Raw genomic sequence first — 25,782 nt, 5'->3', positions numbered from 1 at the left:
ATTCCAAACTGAATGGGTTTTGTATTGTAAGCTACTGCATAGCATTAAAACCTATCAACTATCAACTATTGCAGAATGAACAGATAACAAATAAAGCAAACAGAAATAAGGATTTTGAAAACACAGAGGCCTAATTAACACTTGGTTACATATGGACCATATCAGTTGAGTGTCTACTACAGTATCCCCAAGTAAGGCCAATACTAGTTGAATTATTGACACCTAAGATGTACGGTAAATGTTAGCAAATTACATGTGTCACAATAACACATTAAACAACAACTACTGCAAAAAATGGAAAAGAAAATTATTAGTGAAACCATACCCATTTGGCCCAAATAAACCCCAATTTCGGCGGTTTTCATGTAATAACCCGCTATTTTGTCTCAAGGGGCACCGGGCAAGGGATGAAGACGACCCCTTAATTATACATTCTCGGTTAATTACTTTCGATCATGGTGGCAAAGGGTTTGACCCTGGTCAATTACCAAGCATAATTAATTACCTGTTTACCACCGTCAAAGTGCAAATTGTAGTAATTGAAGTATGATTACGAAATAACCAACGGCTCTCAACGGTCTACTGGTTCCATTGGCGACTATTTGGATAATACACAAAATCAACAACCTTTGTTGACATTCATAATCGTAATCACTACGGGTTATCATAAAAACATACTGCAAATGGAACCAGTAGACCGTTGAGAGCCGTTGGTTATTTCGTAATCATACTTCAATTACTACAATTTGCACTTTGACGGTGGTAAACAGGTAATTAATTATGCTTAGCGATAGATGCTGAGCGATGCTGAGCGATAGTCGTGAGATACCGAAAAAAAGACAGCGAAGGCCTACCTTGTTGATAAAATCTTTGCCCAGCTGTTCTTGATCATTGAGATTTTAATAAAAGTTCCTGGCTAAAGATTCAGCTGGCCTTACTCAACAGTACGTTCTTAATGCCTGAGTCGTTGACTTAAAAGTAATGATTTATGATAAACACATACAAATAGTAGATTTCTGTCATATCCAAGGCATCAAATACTTCATAGAAAAAGAAACCCTGCAAACCGAACAAATAAAACACAAAGCTTTGTAAAGAATATAAATGCACAACACAACGCCAGTGGCACTAGCGAGAAGTAGTCCGTGAACTATGAGAATGTCGGTCGTCTTCAACTCCGGGACAACACGGAACACGCACGGAATAGCGGCAACATTCAACAACCAACAAACGCCAGCTGTTCTGTAGACAGACGCCAGCCGTGGCACTTAACTAACGACCAACAACTCAGCATAGAGGAGCTTATCTGTGGTAGAACTTCGCCAACACGCCTTTGACGAATTTAAAGTTTTGGAGCATTGCAGATACGAAGGGTGTCGATCAAGTGGTTTGGCGATTAAGCGGTAACAGAATAAAAAATTGTATTACAATCAATCTTGTTGTTTACTTCTTGGCCCACCGCAGCCAGGAACTTATACATATATTACGTATAATATATGTTATATATTATACAGTTATATGTATAATATATAACATATAACTTATTGTAAGAACCAACTACTCATCATAAAAAAAATTAATCACAGTAAGATTTTGCCCATTCACGCGTGATGAATTAACCAGGTGAGAAATTTACCATTACCAAGTTCGCTGAGTAGACAGTTGAAAGTATATTTTCGGAGTATAACTGCCAATATGAGCCTCTTTGCCAATTACCTATTATCATATAACAAGTGCTAGACAAGGGCGTTGGTGCGAATTTGTTGGCAGATAAAGAAACATAAATAACCTCCAAGGTGATTGACTAGTGTGCGAGTTCGACCGCGTGTCTACATGATGAAGAAAATGTAAATTAAATGTTTGAGTACATCAACGACCTTATAATCATAGCTATAGCTATGGCTGTAGCTATAGCTATCCTACGTGTATCTTATCACCTAAAAAAACTATTTAAAGGCAAAAATTAATTTTTTGAACAATTTAGGTTCAGGAAATGTACCGATTCACTATTTCATCATCATTGACAAAAGACGAGGGAGAAAAAAATCAATTTCTCTTCAATTTCTGCCAGAGTCTATTTCCTGTAAATCCAACAGAGCAACAAATACGCCGAACAGTTACTTTCACACGTTTCCTCGACGCGATTGGTGTTCCCCATAGCCAATGGTGTGAAACAGTCGCCTAGGAGTAGAAATGATTTGTACAAATTATTTCAAAGCTTCAGGAAATTTACTTTGTTAAGCAAGAAAACAACAACGAACCGAATTCCTAAAGCAAATACTATTGAGTAACAGATTTTCAAGACAATTATAAAACAATCCAATTACAGAAGATATTCGAGGAATATTTTCGAATTAACGGCGGGACGTTACATCAATGAAATCAATAGCGCACCGTAAGCCACGACACGGGGTCCCCCAAGGTCCCATGTGACACAATGAACTTCTCATCATTAACCATTGTGGTATGATGAGATGTAACGGTGGTCCACGTCTGATGGAGGCTAGTTGCATCACAACCAACTATCCCTCCTACTATTGTCTTATGCAGCTCATTATTCAAACTAGTGGCCATCATTAATTCCCCAGATTGACTGTGATTGTAATGTTTCATTTGTTTCGTCGGTCAGATGATAGGGGATAAGTTTGTCGTCTAGTAATTAATTTTGTTGGATAGTGATAGGTGTAAAATATTGGTATGGCGATTGAATATGTTCATGGATTATAGTGGGGTCATACACTTATTTTATCATGGTATTTTCAAGTTCAATCACGTTTTTTTTCTTTCTAGGCTTAATTATATTACTATTCATTATTTACTTTAAATATTGCAATAATGATTTTATTAATCTTCCAAAAGCCAAACTAACTGAATATAAAAGGCTTTGCAAACATGTTTGTTAAAAACAATGGACAACCAAACCACTATAAGAACTATAATATGTTTCAACGTACACATTTTCTATTCTATTAGTAGGTAAGGCAGAATTCAAACTCCCATTAACTTAAGGGGTTAGTAAAAATAAATCCAATGAAATATTATCTTTCTGTTAAAGGCCAATATCCTCCCAAACAGGCTAATAAGTGTCATTGAGTCGGAAAGAGAAACTTGAACCCTCCAAATAATTCAGTAACATTAACAACTTTCAGACTCTGATAATCTCAAATGAAAAACTTTTTCCCCAATACAATTACGTTACTGTCCACAAGCCTTTGGAACTGGCTATCGACGATCTCGATAGCCCTACAATCAGCAGTAAAGTTTGCACAATCCAGAGGATCATAAAAGATAACATCTCGACGTCTTGGGAGGCAGAACCAATTTGACAGTCACCAGCAGTTTTAGACTCCCCTATAACACTCGGCGCCCTTGAGACTTGACTTCCTTTTAAACACGTCATTTGGACATTTGATACTTCCCATATGCCCCGTTTAAACCATCAGAACGCTATCTTCAGCCCCTTCTTGCGTTTTATTACTCTGAATTGTTGAGCATTCTTTGGAACTCCCACGGAGAAAAATTAAATTTGAGAAGCCTTCTAGGGATGTTCTTGCATTCGGTTAGTTGTATAATATTTTGTAAAAATACAAATAATAAAAAATATATAGCCTACTAAAGGCAGTGGTTTCAAAGTTCATAAGATGAAAGTGGTGATTTACTAAGACTAAGGACAGAGGCGCATTCACTAACACGGACGTAAGTTCATCTCGTGGAAATAATTTTATTTTATTTTATGAACTAATTAATCGTTTTTTTTTAATTTGTTGATTCATACAGTGAAATGTGACATTCCAATCTTTAATCTCAGAGAAAATTTACAACTAAGGTTGTAAGTATTCTCAGGTATACTAAGTACTAAGTGACGCAGGGCAAGAGCCCGGGATTGTCTTTCGCATTACTAGACTTACTAGATTTTACTAGATCTAGATTTTCGCATTACTAGATTTTTGCAGACTAGACCTAGGGGTTGCGGTATTATCACGTAGACAAAATAACATTGGTGATAGGGCGGGATTAGAACCGGCGACCACAGGCACCGTGGTCCCGCGCTCGACCACCAGACCAGCTAGCTCCCCCAGAAATATTACTATAGATTGTTTTTTTTTATTATCATTTGTAAATGGAAACATAACGTAGTGCTTCGCAATCGAGTATGACCAAAATATTAAGAGTTATTTTAAGCTATTCCAGAATCTGGTTTTCTTATTGCCAATGAACATGAACATTAGGTAGTCAAACGTATCACCAAAATAAATACATAAAATGCACTTTAAAAATATTTGGGTTATAAAAATATCAATTCAGATTATGTTTGCTTACGCTTCACCTCTGTTAAAATTTTTAACAAATTCGGGTCTAAACTAACTTTTATAACCTTCTATCTGATGCTGCGTTCACAAATAGCAGGCAAAAGTAAACTTTATAAAACGTGAGTACAATTTTAAAATTGTCTCTGGATGAATTTTTAATTGAATGCTGTAAATTTGACGGGTTTGATTTGTATTTAGCTTTCTTATGTATAGTAAGTGTTTCAGATTTAATTTAATTATGTGAAGAAACTCTATTGCAACATGCTGCATTTTTTAATAAAGGATATATGACTTTGACTAAAACAGAAAGTAACAAAATGTATGTATGAACACTAAAAACAAAACCAGATTTGTGAATATCTGTTTGTATACATTTTATTTTTGTAATAAACTGAACAGCATCAATAACTAGCCTATTATTTGCCACCGGAACCGGAAGGTGGGTATTGGTTTGATCTGAGAAGTGATATAATTAACTCTAGACAGGAATCGAGGTTTCAATATCCATCAGGTTTACCGATTTCCTCTTCCTTGGATCACGCTCACGCAAGGATAGAAATACCTTATTTCACTTTTCCTCCCCTCTCTACAGAAATAACCCTTATGGCTGTCAGCACTGTTTATAGATAGCTTCCTTCCCCGTTTACTATACGTAGTTGTTAGTTCTTCGTTTATAGTCGTATTTTACAGAACAAATTAGTTCGACAAGGAAACCGATGTGGGTGGAAAGAAATTGTCTGTAGTTGTTAGTTTTGCTGTTACAAGCGAGCATGTTGGTGTATTAAGTGTTACAGATATTTTATCTTTAGAATACTAAGTTCTGGGGTTCTGAAAAGAAGGGAAGGTTTTGGAGTTTGTGTTTCGGACGAGTGAAAAAAAACGACTAAACTGACAGGCTGAAATTTTACACGAGGGTGGATCACGAACTCCAAGCTCGCATTTAGGCTTTTTCACTTCTTCATTTTCTCGGGCTGCGTCCAATGGTCCAATGTTTGTAAGTGGAGTTTAAAGAAGTAAATACAGTACTGATTGGTATTCAAGGTCGCAAAAAAAACTAAATACTGTAGCTGAAAGTACGACATTGCCGCTCAGGAACTGTAGATTAATTTCTTATAAAAAAATATAAGTTTTAAGAGTGGCAATGACTGTTTGCGCTCGTAGTCGTAATACACACAATATTTTCCTAACACAATAATTTACACCATATCACACACATACTTTTTTAGTTGTATATAAAATGTCATTTAGGTATTTGTCTGCTTACTAAATGTTAGTGGTTTATAGAAACGCCAACAGTGAAGTCAGATGATTTAGTGAGCGAGAATAATAAAGTGTAGATCAATTTTGCGTACTGTTTACAGGCGTGGCAACTTGATCATTTCCATGCAGTGGTAGGAAAACATTTTTGATTTACTGCCGATGCCTATTGGTCCGATTTCATATTTTCTAACATTCTCAAACTTATTCTGATAGAAAACTACTGAAAGCAATTACCTGCAATATTACGTAAAAAACAGTCGTACAATAGAAGTGGGTAAATATATCGGTAAATAATATGTTTCCTAACAGCTTTACGAAAAAAAATTTGAAAATCACTGCAATACGCAAAACAGCCGATTTATACAATCTTCCATTTAGCACCACTAGTGTTCCCTAGATTTTCAATCTAAAGGTACAAATTACTATGTCTATCTGCTGTATATGATTGTTTCTTTCAGAGCTCCATGAGTTAGCAAAATAAATTCCAAAACAATTGAAAAACGTACTGTTAAACTTGTTTAACAGTAACTTCTCTTGAGAAGTTCCACTTAATATACACGGTTGAACAAAAGTCGTCGGTAAATCCGTTCTTGGCAATCACAAAGTTGTTCAATTTAACATCAGAAGCAGTTTCCCTCACGGATAATAACAGCTCGCTTTGACCTTTTCTCGAGCGCCACTTCCTCCGAAATGTAACTAAAAATAACGCGAATAGCAGTTTACATTGTTCATTTAAGCGAAATCTTGTTTCCAACAGTTTTCATTTTAACTTATATTCAATGTTATTACGACGATATTACTTCGCTACAGGAAACTTTATGTAACAATATTAACTTCACTCGTGCTTAAGATAAAGGGAAAGAGAGTTGAAATTTAAAAGAGAAAGATGCAGGCGTTGTTATTGAGGATAAATATTAAACGTAACAGAGGAATATTATTTTCATTAATACATATTTTTTCGCAAAGGGGTGAGGACGTAGAATGGAATACGTAAAGTGATTCTTCAAATCTACTGTAGAAAACAATTACACACCCAATGACTGTACCCTCAACTTCTTGGTTTCATTTGATCGAACCTGTGGAAAAATTAATATTTCCCGACTTTTTTTAACTTATGCGATACTTTTCGTTCTCAAGTGTTTTCCCTCGTATTAAGTAAAACACCAAATATGCATTTATTAATATTGTATACAGCGTCATTTAACTAAGCGTCACTTAAAACTTCGTTATATAGTGTTTTTAGAACATAACCTACTTTTATTCTTTTAACATACAAAATATATTACACCTTTTTTCCTTTAAAAGTTATTTCACAGTACACAAGTTGTATTTATTTATTCCGAGCTCATATAATGCTTTTCATTTATTCGGTCTTGGAAGCCCAATATCAGTAGTCCATCAGTAATAAGTGGGTAGTAATAAGTGGGTAGTAATAAGGGGGTAGTAATAAGAGGGTTTCTGTAAATGATTGACTAAAGCTTGGTCCCAACTATATATTCCGCTAACTAGCAACAGCTAACTGCATTAGGCACTCATCGTCCATCGCTATCCACATCACAACGGACATTCCACACACTGTCCACTGACACACTAGTGGTGTCATGATGAGCCTGATATAACTGTGTTACTGCTAGGGGGTGAGCTGCTATAACTAGATTGTGGTCACCCCTCCCCATGCTGGTCACGTGACAGCCGTGTCCGTGTACAAGAGATGATCAACACGGTCCACGTGTACACTGTATAGGGAGAAGGTCAAATCCAGGCGTTTGATTGTATTTCTCACTGTAACAACACGGGTTTGATGAAGCTTCATCTTGTACAGTGTTTACAAACTTCGATAATGTAATTTGCTCAGTAATAACGACCAAAGATAATTCTGTGCAGATCATAGTGGGTTAATCATCCTAGCTGTAGTTGAATAAATTGAAATTAACATACTGTACATGGTAGCCATTTAATCTATATATATAAAAGGCAAAGCCCTCACTGACTAACTCACTCACTCACTCATCACTAATTCTCCCACTTCCCATTTACCTAGGAGGCTGAAATTTGGTACACTGATTCTTTAGGCATTAAATAGGAAAACTAAGTTGTTTTTATTCTGATCGGACTCTCGGGCTCCGCCCCAGTGGCTCTGGATTTTCCCATGTTAACCATATGAGTACTCATATTTAAATGGAATTAATGAATCTTAACAGCTGTTTCAATTAAACAAGTTGGTTCTGTTCTATCATAGACTAACCAACGTTTTATCTATGGTTCTATGATGTGCAATAGCATTAAAGTTACAAGTATTACCAACAGGGTGCAGCACTATTATTTTTTTTAATTTATGACAACAGCTAATTTGCAACCAAAAGGTGAGTGAGCGTAGCGAACGAACTTCAACCTGGAGGCGAGTTAGCGTAGCGAACGAACTTCAACCAGGACGTGATTGAGCGATGCGAACGAGCTCACTTATGAAGTAAAACGGGGCAAAGCCCGCGGGTACAGCTAGTAACAATAAAAGATAATGTTGTGCAGATCATGTGGGTTAATCATCCTAGCTGTAATTGAATAAATTGAAATTAACATACTGTACATGGTAGCCATTTAAATCGACGATAAAAAGAAATATATGAAACTAGTACCTTTCACTTGTACACGGAGTAACCAAAGAATATAAACAGTTTTTTTAGTTGTACAAAAACAGAAATAATATCTCCGCGAGCGATTTTAGCCTTTTAAAGTTTCTAAAATCAAAGGCATCAATAGAAGATGAATAAAATTACTAAAGTTTAGCAGAATATCACGTTTTGTTGTTGGAACTATCTGATGAATTACTGGCAATAGCATTAGAGAAACGTCAACTAAACAAAAGCGGACATTTTTTAGACTAAAACTGAACGATGAAGGTAAAGCAGTATACGACGAAATATGTTAAGACTAAAAACGGGCGACGATTTTCCTCGATCAGCTATTTGATGTAAAATCAGGGCAAGTTATGAGGTTAATGTCAAATGATGTAGTCCAGTGGCTTTTGTTTGATTTACGGACATACAAATATATTTTTTTTAGTTATAAGCTTACATATAGACATAATTTAAAACAATACTTTCTCCATATACTATGGTATAGGGGGAGAAAGTAAAAAACTAATGGCATACTATTTCAGAGTCACTTACTATAATAATGAAAGCCAGGACTGTGATGAGATGGCACTTACCTGAAACAGAAAGTCAAGAGTTAAAATTGTAAACAAAGTACATAAATATAACAGCCGAATCATATTTCTGGTACAATTAGTTTCGGGATTCCAAAAATAAAAGCATTCCTATAAGTACTCGTCTATATTTACACATCGAAATTAAGTGTCTCTATTAATTTAACACACTTTACACTTCTTACACTACAATATTTTGTAAATATTATTTTGTAGGTATAACTACGTTTATTAAAACTTATTTCCAACTCCTTTCTTTCTAGTTTAAATATCAAATAGTAACTTCTTGGATGGAACTGCAGTCGACGCACAGGTTCGCTGCCCATCCATAAAACCATGTACACATTTTATTAAACATACATGTTTAAGGTTAATCTGATTTATTTCACTATTATTTTCACGTTTATGTATATTCCTCTATTGAATAGTTTAAAACATTATGTCATTTGTAATGCTGAAACTAAGATATAATTCGTTCTTTCATTTATAAATACAAAATAAGTGTAACTTTGAAAACATAAAATGAATACTACTTTCATCTTCGTACATTTACTGTCACAAAATAAATATAGTAGCCCACGTCAATTTAACATGCTAAAAACTATGATAAACTGAACCTAATTGCTAAAACCATTCTTATATCGCTAAGCTACTGAGGTACATTACAGTCACTAACAACACCACTATCACTATCACAACAACAAAGGCGAGAGTGAGACGGAGATAACAAGGTCAAGGTCAGTCGTTGACCGCTACTGATAACATTTACACTTTCATTCATACGCTCGTTGTTTACTTTTAGGTTATCTGTAAAGCTAACTTTAGCACAAAGGAGTGAGTTAAAAATAGATGATCGTTATGTTTGGCTTGGTCGGTTTTTGTTGCTTTCGGAAGTGGGGTTTTTACAAAGTGCTGTCAAATGTGTTACTTTTGATTTATTGAATATTTGAACTAGGACCACTACGCTTTATGTATCTCAGCAAATTTTCATGTTGGAAATTTATTTCTTTGTCTACGTGTGGCGTAAACATTTAGGTGGTGATTGGTACACATCAAAACAAAGTCCTTTGAACCTATAAATTATATTTAAAATGCACGGTAATATTTTACAGTATTTTAGAACCTAGAGGAAGAGAGTGGAAGTAGGCTACAGTAATAGCATTGGCTTGAGTCAATGGTTATACAGTTCATAGTAAATGTTTGGCATCCAACTTTGCAGAAGGTTACAGCATGTAAGAAATGTACAAATAAAGTAGAAAACTCTGACAGTGAATTTCCAATTAGGCTGGGTTCATTCGGTGCCTTCTTTTAGGACGCAGGAAATAACCAGGACTAAAAGAAGGTGAGGTACAGACGAACCGAAAATAAATCGAACACAAACGAAGACTGATGGTGAAACAGGAAATTTGGCAAACAACGACAAAAAAGAAAGACTGATGAAGGACGAAAACAACAGCTGCGTAGTCTTACTACAGAGAGGCAAGAGGGGGAGGAGGTACACGTGGTTTTCATTACCTAGCTACAACAAAAAGGTTAGGGAAAGAATGCTGGAACCAAAGTTTAGCTCATCGATCTATATTATACATCAAAATCTACCAGTTGAATTTAATTTGATTTGAACACACAATTTCCAATACTTTATCAACGAACAATAGGCCTACTGTTAAGTTATTTCAATTATTACCATCATATTAATGTGCATGTTTTTAAGAAAATATTAAAATTTAAATTCGGGTAGCGGAATTGAGTGAGATGTTTTACACAGATTGACTATCAAATTAGTCTTCGCCCGGTCAATTACAGGATCAATAATCAAAGAGTTGCTCTCGATAGTTTCGAACTTTCACGAACTAGCGTTTTGTGATAGGCACAAAAAACTAAAGCGAAGTGAGTAAGCTATTAAATCCCTGTCTTACATGTGTTATGCAGATCTACCTATTCTCCAGGAGAACGTTCAGTGAAATGTGGATTGTAACAGATAGTTGTAGATAAGTAGAATTAAACTAGGCCTAAGCTTAGCTGCCTCGGATATGCGACACTCCGAATCCCAATCAACGGTGGTGAGAAAGAAGATCATCAATCAAGACCAGAGCTCTATCAAGACTCAAGAGTTGTACTGCATTCGTAGACAAGGAGACAATGGGAAGTGCCAAACTAGGAAATAGACAGTCAGAAATGCTGATGAGTGGACTCGAAAAGGGTCGAATGGAAAAACATTCTGAACCTACAGAAAGAATAAACCAGAATATTGGAACGGTTGTTGTCTGTACCCTGTACACGGATCAAAAAGAAAGCACCTTAATACAAAAGCTCAGCTTAACGAACCAAAGCACATTTTGTGGCTACCAAACATTTGTGGCTGGATTGTCCAGCTCAAACCCGGAGAAGCTTGAGATTTAAGAAAAGGCAACCACGAAGCTAAAGTAAAAGAGAGAAATTAGTGTTCTATAGTTACTAGGATTCTCCACGAGTTAAAGACCTGAGGAGTCCAACAAAGGTTGAGCATGGCATAGCTATACCTATATCCCAGATCCCTCACACCAATCAACATAGTTGACATCACTATCCACTGGCACTGCACCATAGTGAGCATGGTTTGAGCATATGTTGACCAGACTGTCACAGCACACAGCAGTACTGCCAGACCACTGTAGGCGGCCGCGCCGTCAGCAGTCCAATGTGGTCGTTCTGCCAGTTTGCACACAGTTCCACATCATAGCACAACACTCGGTATACAATCTGACAATCTGTTAGTCTGAAACGTCCTTGAACAAACTCTTTGTGATGAAACATAACTTAGGAAATGAAGAGTGAAGACTTAAGATGTCAGCATTATTTGTAACACAAAAATTAACTTTGGAAATTGATAAATAAATCTTGAAAAGTCTGAAGAAATCTTGAGCGTATCATCTATGAGGAAACACGCCTTTGGGTATTGAACAGAAATTCTCAAAACTTAAAACGTACTACTGCACATTATTTGTAATGAAGAATAACATTAAAAGGCAAACGGAATTCTGGATGCCTTTAAGTACATTATCTGCGACGAAACATTGACAATTGGAAAAGATATGATGAAACATTGTAAAATAGGATAACGTCTTGAAACCGCCCTGAACACAGATTGTGTGAAAAATTACTTTAAAAAAGGATAGTTTGTAAGGTCCTGGAGCTGAGCTATTGTGTTGAAAAATATATTTAGAAGTTGAAAATTTACAGATGCATTGTGGATTATAGGTAAACAAGGGAATGCGGATGTCTTCCATCGTTGGTTGATAAAACACAAGTTTCACTATCTAGATTTTATAATCCAACCCGTCCTCATGTGGAAGAAACCACCCCTGAAGTATCGTTTATTACAAATCACTGAGGAGTAAGGGTACTAGGGGAAAATGCTAGTATTTTCCCCACTAAGCGTACAGTATTGTCACATTCATAAAAACCAGAAACGTCATGAAACACTGATTATTCAACAAAGAAAGAAAACTCTATAATCCTTTAAACAACATAAATGTATAAACTTTGCTAAGCACAGGAAAGTCCGAGACGAAAGACGAGAAATGTCCGCGTAGCGAAGATGAGTAACGACCGGAAATGTCTAAGGAGCTGGACTTTTGGCGGGATTTATGAGAGAGAGAGACGCGTTATGGCGGGTATTGTGTGAGGGGACGAGCAATAATAACTTTATACCTGGGGGAGATGGAACCTACAGCTTTGTGATCGAAAATACGACGAACTGCCAATGTAAGCCCATAGCATCATGTAACAAGAATATTTATACCAGGATATAGCAATCTACAATAAGCAATGTACGAAGAGAAATTATTTTTTTTTACAATTTTTCTTTTTTGTAGAAATAATTGTACGCAACATTCTTTTTACTATGTTTTACTATCGCAACTATCTTTGTTACTGTAGACTCCCATAGCAATGATACATAATTTAACTAAATTTCGAAATATTGCGAATTTCCAACATAAAGCATTCTGCTAAAAGCCACAGAACGCATGGAACATGAATGAGACCAGACAGGTTTGAATCAGTGAAAGTGGTTCAATTGCAGATCATAACTGAGTACCGTAGGCCTATATTGGCAACGCCACCAAAGCCTTCGGAAACCACATAATTTGTTACAATTACACCTACACCTCTAACTGTAACAATATACAAGAAAAATACAACAGGGTAGACGAGTGGTTTTTAGAGATCGGCTTTTGGACTGTTCGAATCTGGGCCAAGGTGTTTTTTGAACAATGGACTTTTGATAAATTGTCCTGGCTGAAAGAACCAGCTCATCTTAACAAACAAAGTTGTCATATTATCAAACACTCATCTCCGGCTTAAAATATGTGTTCTGTTGAGTCAGCGTCGCGCAAAATCTAAAATGAATGTCAAATCACCAGGTAGTAGCCTAGTTCAAAACTGGAAACAGACGTCCTCGATCTTCGGAAATTCGCCGAATGAGGCAGCTAAACTTAGTCGGAAACAATGCTACAAATAACCCCATTCCATTGTGCAACACACACTTTTTTCGTTGCTTTGCAAAAGTAATAAATTGCTAATAAAATTAGGCAGAGAACACCATATCACATCATTCACGAGACAAACAAACTTCAAACCACAACTAGAGCGTGATCGATACAAGATGTTATCACATGTGGGGCAGCACGATCGTCACCACTTTACCACTGATTTTCAACTTGAAACACGCTATGCTGTTATAAACATGTCCTTCTGGCCAAATATGGTAATAGTCTACATTACTGCACAATTTTGCGCACATAACTGTGTTAACCACGGAAAAGCCACTGGAATTATTAAGGGTAAGGTATTGTGCGGTTTAAAGGTGTTCAAAGCATATTATCTTAGCTGATCCACAATGATTAATCTATAAAAGGGGTTTTATCTACAGTGGCATTTCTCCGGTGTAGTCGCGGAGATTCCTGGATAACGACTCCAGACTCCAGGAACTTACCAAGGTCGTGACGAGTAACTGGACCGAACCATTCTCTGCTGGAATGTTAAAACTGACTCTACTAGTAGCATCTCACCGGATGAGGCTCGGGTTCGAGTTATGTAGGCCTACATTTAAAAGAAAGGCTATACTTTATACCATAAATTAGACACATTCCTTGCAGATCTAGCATCCTTAAGAATCACCTGAAACCTTTAACTTGTTAGCACTGTAGTTAGCTGGAGGCATTAGGTCGTCACATTTTGCATGAAGAATCACAATGGCTTTTGAACGATGAATCCAACCCTCACATGTTTGTGGATTTGGTGAGGATCGAACCCATCACGTCTAATCATCGTTACCTGTTCAATCCTTTGATCGCCAACTTAAAATAATAATGTGAAATAAACCCATCGTCAATTAATTTCTTAATTAAGAATACTTCAGCACCAAATACGCCTAAGCAAGACTCTTGTTATGGTCAGTAGTATTGCGTTTGTTTCTACTGCTTGAAATACCTATCCAGTGTGTATAGCACTAAAGTAAGCTACCAAGTAATCATAGGACCTCAAAGTAAATACTAAATAGCCTACCAAAAATTAAATAGGGTTTAAAGAGGGAACTGTATCATGTTTACGTGAAGGCCTAGTATGCTTAGCAGAAATCAATCGCATTCGTAAGTTCTTGTTTGTACCGCAGCTAAAGACGAAAACCGAACATCAAGACGTCCGTCCAGCCCAAACAGGATTTTTGAATTGCGTGATTGCGTCAACGTTGAAACACAGCCACTTTTCAACCCCTGCCAATTAACGTCAATATTCGAAATCAGAACAACCTAAATATAAAACAAACTCGTTTTACACCTTTAATAATCAAATACAGTAGTAACATAGGCCTAGTAGGAAATCATAGGAATATCGTGTGTTTTTAAATGTCTGAACAGAGTAGACTACCGTAATTCTTTGTGGCGTGAGTAAGTTTACAGTACAGAATTGGTATCACAATGCAATCCTTAGGATTAGATGTAAAAACTGAATTAATACTAGGGCAAAAATATGTCACCTAATTAAAATTCCAAAATCGTAGTTTGCACCGAATCTAAAGTAGAAAACACAAAATACTGCGTCCGCCCAACCCCTAATGGATTTTCGAATTGCGCCACAACACAACTCAAACATAATCATAATCATTAAATTTGTATCCCAAAAAAAATCAACGTCAACTCTAAAACATCTACAAATTCTATATACCGTGTACACTGTTCGTAACTTCTACAAAGTAAGCGAAAATAGCGTGCAACTTAAGATACATTGATTTCCAAAACTAGGTGAAGGTGGCCGGTCGCTACTTGCTAGGTCCGGGCAATGTTTACAAACAACCCGGCGATTGTATAGACCTATACAATACCTGGATACACATCCTTCAGCTCCGGACTGGCTCTGTTCCAGGTGTTCCGCTGTTGTATAATACACTGAAACATGTTGCACTCGCACTGTCACTACACAAAACACGACGCGATAGATACACCCATCTCCAGCGGAGGATGCTGCAGATCTAAGCCGACCCCGCCCGACAAGAGCATCGAGCAGCTTCGGTTGTTTCCGCCGCGAGTCTCGGATGCGTTCGGGCAACATCGAGCGTCTCCGCCGCGCGCCGGGCGTCTCGTCCCGCACATCAATAAAGACCGAATGTAAACAAAGACAATTGCGGTTTCATTCAAGACTCTGGAAGTTTGTTGAGGTGCAAAATGGATATGGAATCTTATAAATAGGAAAAGAGTAGAATTTACTTTGAGATTCCAGGGTAGACGTACCATCATTAAACCAAGTGAATTTTTCAATCAGGGAAATCACAGAAACCAATAGAAACAAAACAAATATGATTTGTCATTTATTAAGTTAAGAGTCTACAAGATTGTTGTCGAGCTGCAAATTTATTTATGATAAAAATGTAATACAGTATTAGCTTAATTTGCTCTCACTATACAGTACTCAGATGCCGGGATAGGTGTGCCGACACGCTCTATGAACCAACGATGCAGCCGATTGTTTGTATTAAAATACAAAGAAACCGAAAGTAAACAAATAAGATTGGAGATTAACTCAGTTGAGAAACAAATCTTCTGCGAGTTTGTTGAGGAGAAAATTAAATTTATAACTGAGGTAACCAAATTGCATTTATATTATTTACTAAATCGCTTAACAATCATTTAAGTTTAAGTAGAGAGCGTCAATACACGTATCATCATAATCCTATCCTATCATGTAACATGAAGAAACGATTTATTAGTTTTTTTTATTCCTTAGGTTGTGGGGTAGGTATGAAAGAGATTTTAAGAGAACACGGTCCATCTGCGTTAAGAATATAACTTGCAAAAGTGCTTTAACATCAAGGATAACCTATTTAGGTAAAGTATAACTCTGTCCTGCTTACAAAAATTAGGTGTGTATTGCGGGATAGTACATCTTTCTAGTGTGTTGCAATGCCCTTCCGTTTCAACACTGCCAACCAAAATATAAAATAATCCATAACATATGCTTACAAACCAACCATTCTTAACAATATTTCAATGTGATGAAGGAAGAGAATGTTCTAAACATACAATGTAATTACTCCAACATTTAAGATTTCAATTCTATCGAACACTACAGATTCTCAGCCGCTTTGACATATGGCGAGGGTTCGTGTGAAGAGCAACAATTCATCACCATTTCCCGGAGCGGTTTTCATTAAAGGCGACTCCCATCGAGTGATTAATATAGTAATGCGCGGTTTGAGAGGGCAATATCACTGGAGCAATATCAATATCAATATTGGGTGAAACACCCTAGCATTACTACGGGTGTTGGTTCAAGTAGGGCTAGTCTCTCGCAGATGCCAACAATATAGTATTGTTGGGAAGTGAAGGAAAGAGGAGGGAATATTTGGAATCAACAAAACATTAAACGCACCTTTGAATTCAGGTCCGATATACATTTTTGGTTTTAACGTATGGATATATTTTTGTCAGGGTTGTTTTACAAACCTATAATTTGTCTATTTGGCATTTATAAAAGACTTATAACCATAGGATTTAGTAAAAAATCAATGTAAAAATTACGGATTTCGTTACTACTAACATAACACATTTTTGTATGTAAACTTAAACAATAGGTTCAACATTGATAATTATATAAATTACCACGGATGTCTAATGAATATACGGTCTTGCTTTATAATTTATAGATGGATTACAATATCGATCATCGCAAACAAATTTTATTTTATGAAGAGAACTGTATGCATGTGATATACGTAGTTTGCATGATTATGGCGAACTTTTTCTTCCATTGTAAGTAAAATTCAGTTCCCTACGTCCCAAGATCAGGAATCTACCTGCCGCCTATTGTACTTCCTTCAAAGAACAAGACAAAATCGGAAAAAGCCTAGTACCGTAGTGTCGGGAAACACAATAGATAAAAAGAACAAATAAATGAATGAATCATATCTTTATTCCAATAAAGTATTTACAGAAATTTTACACAAAAGAAAAAAAACATAAGTGAATGTTTAAAAATAAAATAAAATTAACCTTTGCATTATATCTATGTTTAACAAAGCGTACATATTTTTAAGGAATAAGCCGACATGGGCAGCGAGCCTGTGCGTCGACAATAAAAAATGATTAGATCCTTGGATTGGTAAAAAGAAAAAAAAAGACAAAGAAAAATAAACTATTTAAACACAACACACAATCGCATTTGCTCAGATACAATCACATACAGTTAAGAGTCAAGAAAATTCATAGTACACAATTTTTATTGGGTTGTAAATCGCATGACGTCTTTTGAAAATGTTGCAAAACATTTCGGTGCCACATTTGTCTTCCAAACGAATCTTACTGAAGCACACCAAAATGTTACAGAAACACACCAAAATACAGCCACAGCAACACAACATCTTACAACACGACCAGATGAATAGAGTGTCGTCTTGTTTTGCTTGTCTCGTGGCTCTCGAAGAGATTGTAATTGAGACTGTCATTGTAATTACGAGTACAGCGCTCATTAAAACGTCCTTCGTGTGTATTTCGTCAACTTTATTTATAACCGTCATTTCAACGGCACGGGCAAGAAAAACATCGAAAAACATTCACTATAAATCAAACCGCATAATAAGACGATTGAGAAGATTATTAATGCAAGGTGGTTGGAAGTAATTCACTTGTTATAAATCACCCAGGGAACCAATATCGACCATAGAAAAATGTAATGGGTGATACCATCGATTATTGGATACTGAAGTAATTAAGTATAAATAGTCAAAGGTGGTACAAACACATTGAATAAGTGGCTGGGCTGTCAACAAGGAAGTTTACTTAAATTGAAGCCCAGCAAATAAATCTGAAGGTGTTTCAAAAGTCAATTTTTATTGTGATTTTGTGATCGCTTGACTATAAAGAAAAAGCAAAGCTGAATTACTACAGTCTAAAAAGTGTATTCAACAACTCGAAACAATTAACAAAACGACAAAATATTACGCTTAACTTTAAATTAGGCAAAACATTACAATAGCAAGCCCACAGCACACGTAATTCACTTCAAGAAAAACAATAAACATTAATTCATTATCACAAATTGTAAGGGATTAATAACTGATTTGCAAACTTTAGCTATAAACAGTGGGACGAGAGAGGGTTGTGCTTGGTTAGTAAACATGTAATTAAACAATGTAAGGGAAGTTTGGAGTTAGGGGTTGAATTAATGAGAAGTTACAATAATCGCACTGAAATTGGTTCTAATTATGAATTAGGTGCTTCTAAATCGTTCAAAATGTTTTCTAACCGGCTGTTCTTCTAAAAAATAACTGACTTTGACTACTGAAAGTAGACGCCCCATCTATCTGGTCAATTATAGCCAATCGTTTTAGAAGAGATCACTGTTAAGTCGATAAATGATCCTTTCATAAACTGTAATAACATCCAATTACACTTGTGTTAGTTTATTTAAAGTTATAATTGATATAAAAGATATTCATTTTCTTGGGGATGTGAACTTAAAACACTTATGTTAATATCAAGTCTTTCAATTCGACGCACGAATATTAGAGCAGAAGCTGTATGGATCATAAATACAGTATTAACAAATCACGTAACTGACCAACTGACCCAAGTCCTATACCAATAACATGTGTGTACTAATAATATGATTTCACTTTCGGGCCAGCAACATTATTTGTTCCTGTTTATGATCCGTTTCTGTTCTAATGTTCGTGATGACGTGATAAGAAACAAAATCAGTTCGTTTCATTATATCGGAATAAAACTGTAAACGTGGGAATGGAATTTTAAATCCACACAATTGTATCTATTTTATCTACCTGGTTATGAAACGAACTATACAATTACTTGATTGGCTATTTGACTAACGGTATATAAGTTATTCTATTCCGACGTTAAAATTGTTACCAGTTTTATAGTAAAATGGACGTAGTTTAATCGAGCCGCCGATAGAGTACACTTGTTTCGATTGCTGATTTATTTTGTATTCAGCAACTTAAAGCCATGCAAAAGAGTAAGTTAACTTATTGTAAAAACGTATTACAAATAAAAAAATAGCATATGGAATTTTTGCAATATCACACTCTGTTTGGCTCATTCAAATTCCTGTTAAAAACGTTCTGAAAAAAAAATTGGCTAAAGCTCGTCCATACACAGGTGGGATGTCTACCAGCCAAGTCAATAGTACAACGTATGTTTTTATATTCAGCGGTTGGATGTTTATTTGATGCTAATTTATTGGTTTATTGATCTATTTCAAGTAGTAAATATATATTAGGCAAATAATTATATAGTGAATATAATTTATCTGACTGTGTAAGAAAGAGGCGGCAGCTTCCAAAAAGACGTTGAGTTTCTACAGGATATGGCACAGAGTGTGTATCCTGTGTTTGCGAGTTTCTGCAAGTTTTCGTTGGCCTAATGAGGTTGTAATTAACCAATGACTATTATCTCCTCGTACTAGTAGTAGATAGACAGTCAATGATCTAACTGCAGCGGAAATGACTCACGATCACCGGATCACCCTCTATTTACTAAAGTCGAACATAATTAATTGCCACTAAGCCAATACATTAGTGAGAGGAACAGTTATATTAAGAAGGACATTATTGAATACTTGTTCCGGAAGCTAAACATTAAAATTAAGTTTTGTAAAGTAATAGTTTTACCCAATGATTTGCAAGGTATGGAAATTTATATGTTTAATATCTGATCTAATTAAAACTGGACTTAAAGACTTAAGATGTTAAAACTTTTTCATAATCAATGGAATCATAAAAGAATAAATGTGAGCTAAAGTAAATTCACTAAGATTTTTTTTAATTAACTTAGTGACATTTTACAATGTGATCGGATTTTAGATATTTTATGCGTCCACAATCAAAGTAAAATACAATGAATACACCACCACAAAGGCATAATCTGGACTGACCACTTTCATGGCATCCTCATATCCAAAACATAACCACAAACTTTAAACAAACCAATTATATTGTCTTATTCTTATTGATTGGCATTCACATTTTCCTTTATAGCAAATTTGTTATGTTGTTACGAATATCTCTGACGAATTCAACTGTTTCTAGACGTTCTAGATTGTATTTGGAATTTTATAGGTTGTGATGGTCTAACAGCTGTTACAAAGATAGGATTTTATTTTAGCTAGGGCCATTTTCATCTGTCCAAATGATCAAGGACAGCTGGGAACAGTTAGGAAACTTTAAAAGCTACTGACTTTTCTCAGAATCGAACTTTCTCAATCGAACGGTAACTTTCTGATTACTGGGAAAGCACCATATCCGCTCGGCTATGCTGTGTCAACAATAAAGCAGTACTACCCGATTCCTTATAGATCTTTCTGTATGTAAGACATTTTTATGAACAATGAATAATTCAAACCGTAGGTCTACTGTCCCCCTAGTCACTGCCGGGGAGGGGGGGCACGGAAGCTGTACTAGGCCGTGACAAACCCATTATACACGCTCAGCATCCTCGTTATGCATAAAATCAAACGTCCATTGTTGTACCGATATATTTGTTCGGCCTGCTTGCCTACTTCGAGGTAACCTCAATCGTTGAGTTCACAGGGTTTCATTTACGCAATCGTGCAATGGTTGGGTACAATAAACAAAAACCCTATTTCGTTTTACATCCAATTACATTATACAATAGCACATCTAGAAGTGAGTAAACATTTGTATCCCCATCCAGTCAGTTACACAAGCGGCTGTAGGCCTATGGTATTTAGAAACGCGTTTTAATGGCGACTAGTAAGCCAATATCCTATGGCTTATAGTTAGTTTTTTTTCTAATGTGATAAGCCCATGTAAGCCTGTATTTTACCGCAATTTTACCCCCTGGTTTGTGACGTCAGTTTTGCCCAGGGGGTAAAGTTCCAGGGGGATAAAAATCCGCTACCCCGAGTAAACGCCCCAAATGACTCATTGACAGCATCTTTGGAAAATCTAAATCTAACTTGAAATTCATCAAGTCATAAAAGGGTTGTAGCCATGATAACGAGCCGGTCATATGCGAGGTAGTGGTGGTATGTAGGGTTACTTCCACCATGGTATGTAGTAGCTTTGACTTTATATCTACAATGGTGTTGAAAACCTCTCCCGCTCCCGCTCTTCAAACGGGGCCTTAGTCCTCTTTAAAGATACATACATCCGTAAGGTACATACATCTGTATTCTGTAAGGTACATTCATAAGATTAAAGATTTTGAATTCATAACCAAGACCAATAATGTTTTAAACTACAGTACTACACGGCTGATCGAACTAGTCACAGAACGTCTTTCGTAAAACTAGAAGGAAAGGTTTTTTCCATCAAGGTGGAACTTTGAGGGTTTGTTGCAACGATGGTATTTATTTTAACCTTAGGAAGAGTTTTGTTAATTATTTTATAACACTGCTGGTAAAAATGTGTAAATTTTAATCTAATAAATAACTGATCAAGTCGTCTACTCCCAGTTTATTTACATATCCGTTGTACGTTCCCAACCAGTTCACATAAGGGACGAAATATAGTGAACATACGCTGGCTCGTAGCCCGGTCCCGAAGCACATCGTTAGCAGGGTTTGTAGATTGGGCCAACGACATCTTGGCCGCTCCTGACATGTTTATACGTACTTAACAGACGATCCGCAGACTTTTACACGCTCTTATAGACCAAACATGGCAGCTGGCCACTGGCGCCTTGGCTATGTATGGTTTGGGAACTGGATGAATATTTAATGATAAAAGTAGGTTTTACGCAGCTCCGTCGTCAGGACTGGGTTTCGATCGAGTTCGCCCAGTCATATTGCTCATAATCTAGCTGTAATACAGACTCTGAATGGTCTGAATGGGGAATCATCTTTTCCCACCTCGCCATTTGAGAGGTAACTCCGGATTCTTAAAGAGCTAGCTTCTGAAATGTTGACTATGCAACTTCTGGAGTTGGAGATTTGGTTCTCGTAGGTATTTTGTTATCTAGAAGCATTGACTATACACCTCTACTAGATTGAACATGTAATGCATTTAGTTGATAACCAGATAGCGGTGTGGTAGCAGCGCAACCTATCGCCATATAACGGAAACATGTGTTCTGTCTGGTGCTGCCCCCGCGCGGAGAATGTGAAAGCTACTAGCACACTACAATGAGAGACGAGACTAGTCGGCGCTCGGCTCGGCACTCGGCAGTCGCCGGGGCCGATGACGGCGGAAGTGATGTAAATAAATAAAACCATCACTTCCATTATCTCACCCACACGGGCTCAACGTCGAGTGACATAACTCTGGCCTCTGACACTGCTGACACCGTGTTCATGTAACGATAGTCAGCTGTTACTATGCAACTTTTGTTAATGAAACATTAAACCAATAAACAAAAGTATCAACCACGATTACTAGTTTCTAGTAATCGTGGTAACAACTGACTTGATGTTTTCAACATGACACGGTTCGGGAACGCCTCACCATTAATAAATAGATTAATTCAACACCGGATACACATTTTAAAATGAACCTTTCATTAACTGTGCTATACAATATAAAATGGCAAAAATCAACATTAATAAATCTAGTTATGAAACAGCCTGCTGTACACTATTGATTAGTAGTTCTCACAATATCTCAATATGTTGAAATAATGTAGAATGCTAAGTGTTAAAAATATTTGCTTAGACGCTATTTCTAATTAATTTTAACAGAGTAATTATGATACTTATGTTTGTGAGAAATAGCTACATTGAGTCAAAACCACAGATTTGCACTAGGGGACTAGGCATGTGTAAGTAGTCCGTCACCTGACGGTGTAGGGCGCGAGTTGCCCCGTCTCAATTCGTTGGGACATGACATGCCGCTCGCTACCTTTGAGTGACGTGTCATAAATTTTTTGTGCCATCTCCTTCATCCCTTAGTTTGACGCCAAAATGTTAAAAGCTGTATTGTTGCCAAACTTCAGTTCGCAAATGTTTGAGCACGGCGACGGTCGTAACGGTTGTGCACGTCGTCGTTAGTTTTGACCGGTGTGTCGTGTCGATTTCGAGTGTGTGTGTTTAATATGTTGGTGAAAACGTAGGGACTGTTTTATTTACTGTTTCAGAATTGGTGACGAATACTTCTAGGTATTGTTCCATGGGTCAAAATAAAACTCCCAAGTTAATGAGAATGTAAGTTATAAGAGCCTACCAACGTAGACATCCGCCATTTTGCATTTTTATATACTAATTTATGTTTATTAACTTAGTCCAACAATCCACACATTAATTTACGTAAGGTGTTTCTTTGCGTTAAAATTTTGGCCGACTGGGAAGTCGTAGAACGACAGGGACGGGAGGCATATCAAATTAAAGGTCCCTATCTCGTGACAGCCTTTAAAGAAATTGTGAACTCCCCAAAGTTTTAACACACATTTAGATCTAACGTAAAATGCTCTCCGTAACAATATCATTTAAAGTCATTTATCGCTGATTATTGTTTACTTCAGTACAACTTCAAATTATTTATAACATAGCAAATAAAGTCAATGTCAATGCGCAATAACCGACACTATTAAAATTTGGATTACCTTTTTGCCAACTAATTCTGCAATCTACTGTATACAACCATTGACTATACGTATAGTCAATGATACAACTGTATATGAAAGTGGGAATAACGTGACCTATAAAATTTATACTATTTTGTTATGACTTAGAATGTTAAATTCAATTATTTTTCCTGTGCAATTTGCAAATTTTTGTATTTTTATGTAAATGTTTTAATCGTGTGATATCTTGTAGAACTTGTAAAAGCATATTTTAGTGAAATTATAATCAGCCAAATTGAAATTCGCTCAGTCTATAGATTTTCTGCGGCAGTATATTACTGTTTACACAAAAAAATCTAAAAAATATACCTCATAAAACTCAGGAAGGGCCCAGGTTGACACGGCAATGACTATAGAATCTTTATTCCCTATATCCATGAATGGTTTCTTTTACAACGAATTATTCCCTGTAAAATATTATTACAGCATTTCACAAATATTAGAACAGACTCAGTATAATAGATCATAAACATAAACAAATTAAGTAACTAAAAGAATAATATACTAATGGAATTACATTAACATATGGTTTGACAGCTCCATTTCAGTAATGTTAAATTTAAGTAATGTTGCCCTCTCTGTTCTAATATTCGTGCAGTATTTAATATGTTTGAACCAGCTGTGTGGAATTATGAAATCAGAATTCATTTGACAGTTAGTTATGCCTGTTTAAATTTTTATAAACTTATAAACTTTCAGGGCTTTTTGGAGTTTTGGTTAGCAGCTATTGCAGACATTTCAAGGACTTGCTTTAACTACGTATAGTCAGACATATGTATTCAATGCTTATACCTCATATTATAATCATCATATTATCTCATATGATGAATAAATACGTACATGTTTTTAAGTTTATCCTGCAATTCGGTGTAACAGTAAATTCGTTGGATATTTATACAGACTGTCCCAAAAGTCCCGGACCGGGTTAATATTTTCCAAACGACAACAGATAAATCAATAAGATTTTGCACGTCAACACCACACTTAAAAATCTACTTTTTTAAGGAACTATAAATTTTCTGTCATACCATGGGGACGTCCCGCAAGGAGTCAGAAGGAAATCTTAAATAGAAGCATAGGTTGACATGTACATCAAATTAAAGGTCTTTACTAGCAGAATATAATGCCGCAAATTCGAACTCAAACGGACAACCGAGTCAAGAATGACAGTGGTTCAAAGATTAATTTAATTTGCATTGCTATTATACGCTTACTCCTCGGGGGGCACAGCCCTAGGAATCGGAAGAAAATTGTTAACGTAAGCATGGGTCGATATGCACATCAAATTAAAGGTCTTCACTAGTAAATTACAATGCCGTAAATTCAAGCTCAAAAGAACGCCTGAGTAAAAAATGGCAGTCGTTCAAAGATTCAAAATGGTGGATTCAAGAAATCTTTGAACGGCTGCCATTTTTTATTCAGTTATCCGTTTGAGTTCAAGTATCACTGAAGAAGTACAATTGTGGAATATGCAGGACCGTCCTTACAAAGGAGGTGTTGCTTGACGAGCCCAATGAGCTACTGATCCTTCACCGGACTTACGCGACCAAGGAAGGGGTGAGCCATCTCACTGCACCCTCCCAGCTGATGGTCAGTGCAACTGAGGCGATTTTGACAGTTTTTAAAATGAACTACGACAATTTTAAGCACTACACAAATGTCAAGAGAACTATTGTGGACTTAGCTAGGTCTGCCATAACAAAGGTACATGGAGATTGGCTTGCTACAGACCACCCTTGCAACCCTCATAGAGAATTTATACTGGATAGAGCCATAAGATTGAAACTTTTAAAACACACGCTTTGGGAATCTCGATCACTTAGGACCCAAAGCTACCATAAATCCATATTATTGCAAAAAGTTAAAAATGTTTCAAGTCGCTAAGTAGCCTAGGCTAATGACAGCCCAAACCACAGAAATAAGTTAAGTCACAATAAAT

The 25,782-nt window shown here is 36.3% G+C and overlaps 1 protein-coding gene across 5 annotated transcripts in view; it reads right to left on the bottom strand.

The window, feature by feature from the left end:
• Positions 1-25,782, bottom strand: part of LOC128996486 (SLIT-ROBO Rho GTPase-activating protein 1-like) — a 195,342-nt gene that overhangs the window by 139,513 nt on the left and 30,047 nt on the right. The window contains exon 1 of one of the 5 annotated variants that reach the window (XM_054421851.1): positions 15,137-15,273. The exons of the other annotated variants lie outside the window; for them this stretch is intronic. Within the exon in view, the coding sequence (XP_054277826.1) occupies positions 15,137-15,209 (73 nt within the window). The 5' untranslated portion in view covers positions 15,210-15,273. Of the gene's footprint in view, positions 1-15,136; positions 15,274-25,782 lie in introns of those variants that run through there. 5 annotated transcript variants of the gene reach the window in all.

This window comes from Macrosteles quadrilineatus, unplaced genomic scaffold, assembly GCF_028750875.1.
Source record: "Macrosteles quadrilineatus isolate MER2022 unplaced genomic scaffold, UCM_ALF_1.0 Scaffold_6__1_contigs__length_79288215, whole genome shotgun sequence".
Lineage (NCBI taxonomy): Eukaryota > Metazoa > Arthropoda > Insecta > Hemiptera > Cicadellidae > Macrosteles > Macrosteles quadrilineatus.
Note: the sequence above shows the minus strand (reverse complement) of the source record. Positions and strands in the feature narration are given on the sequence as shown.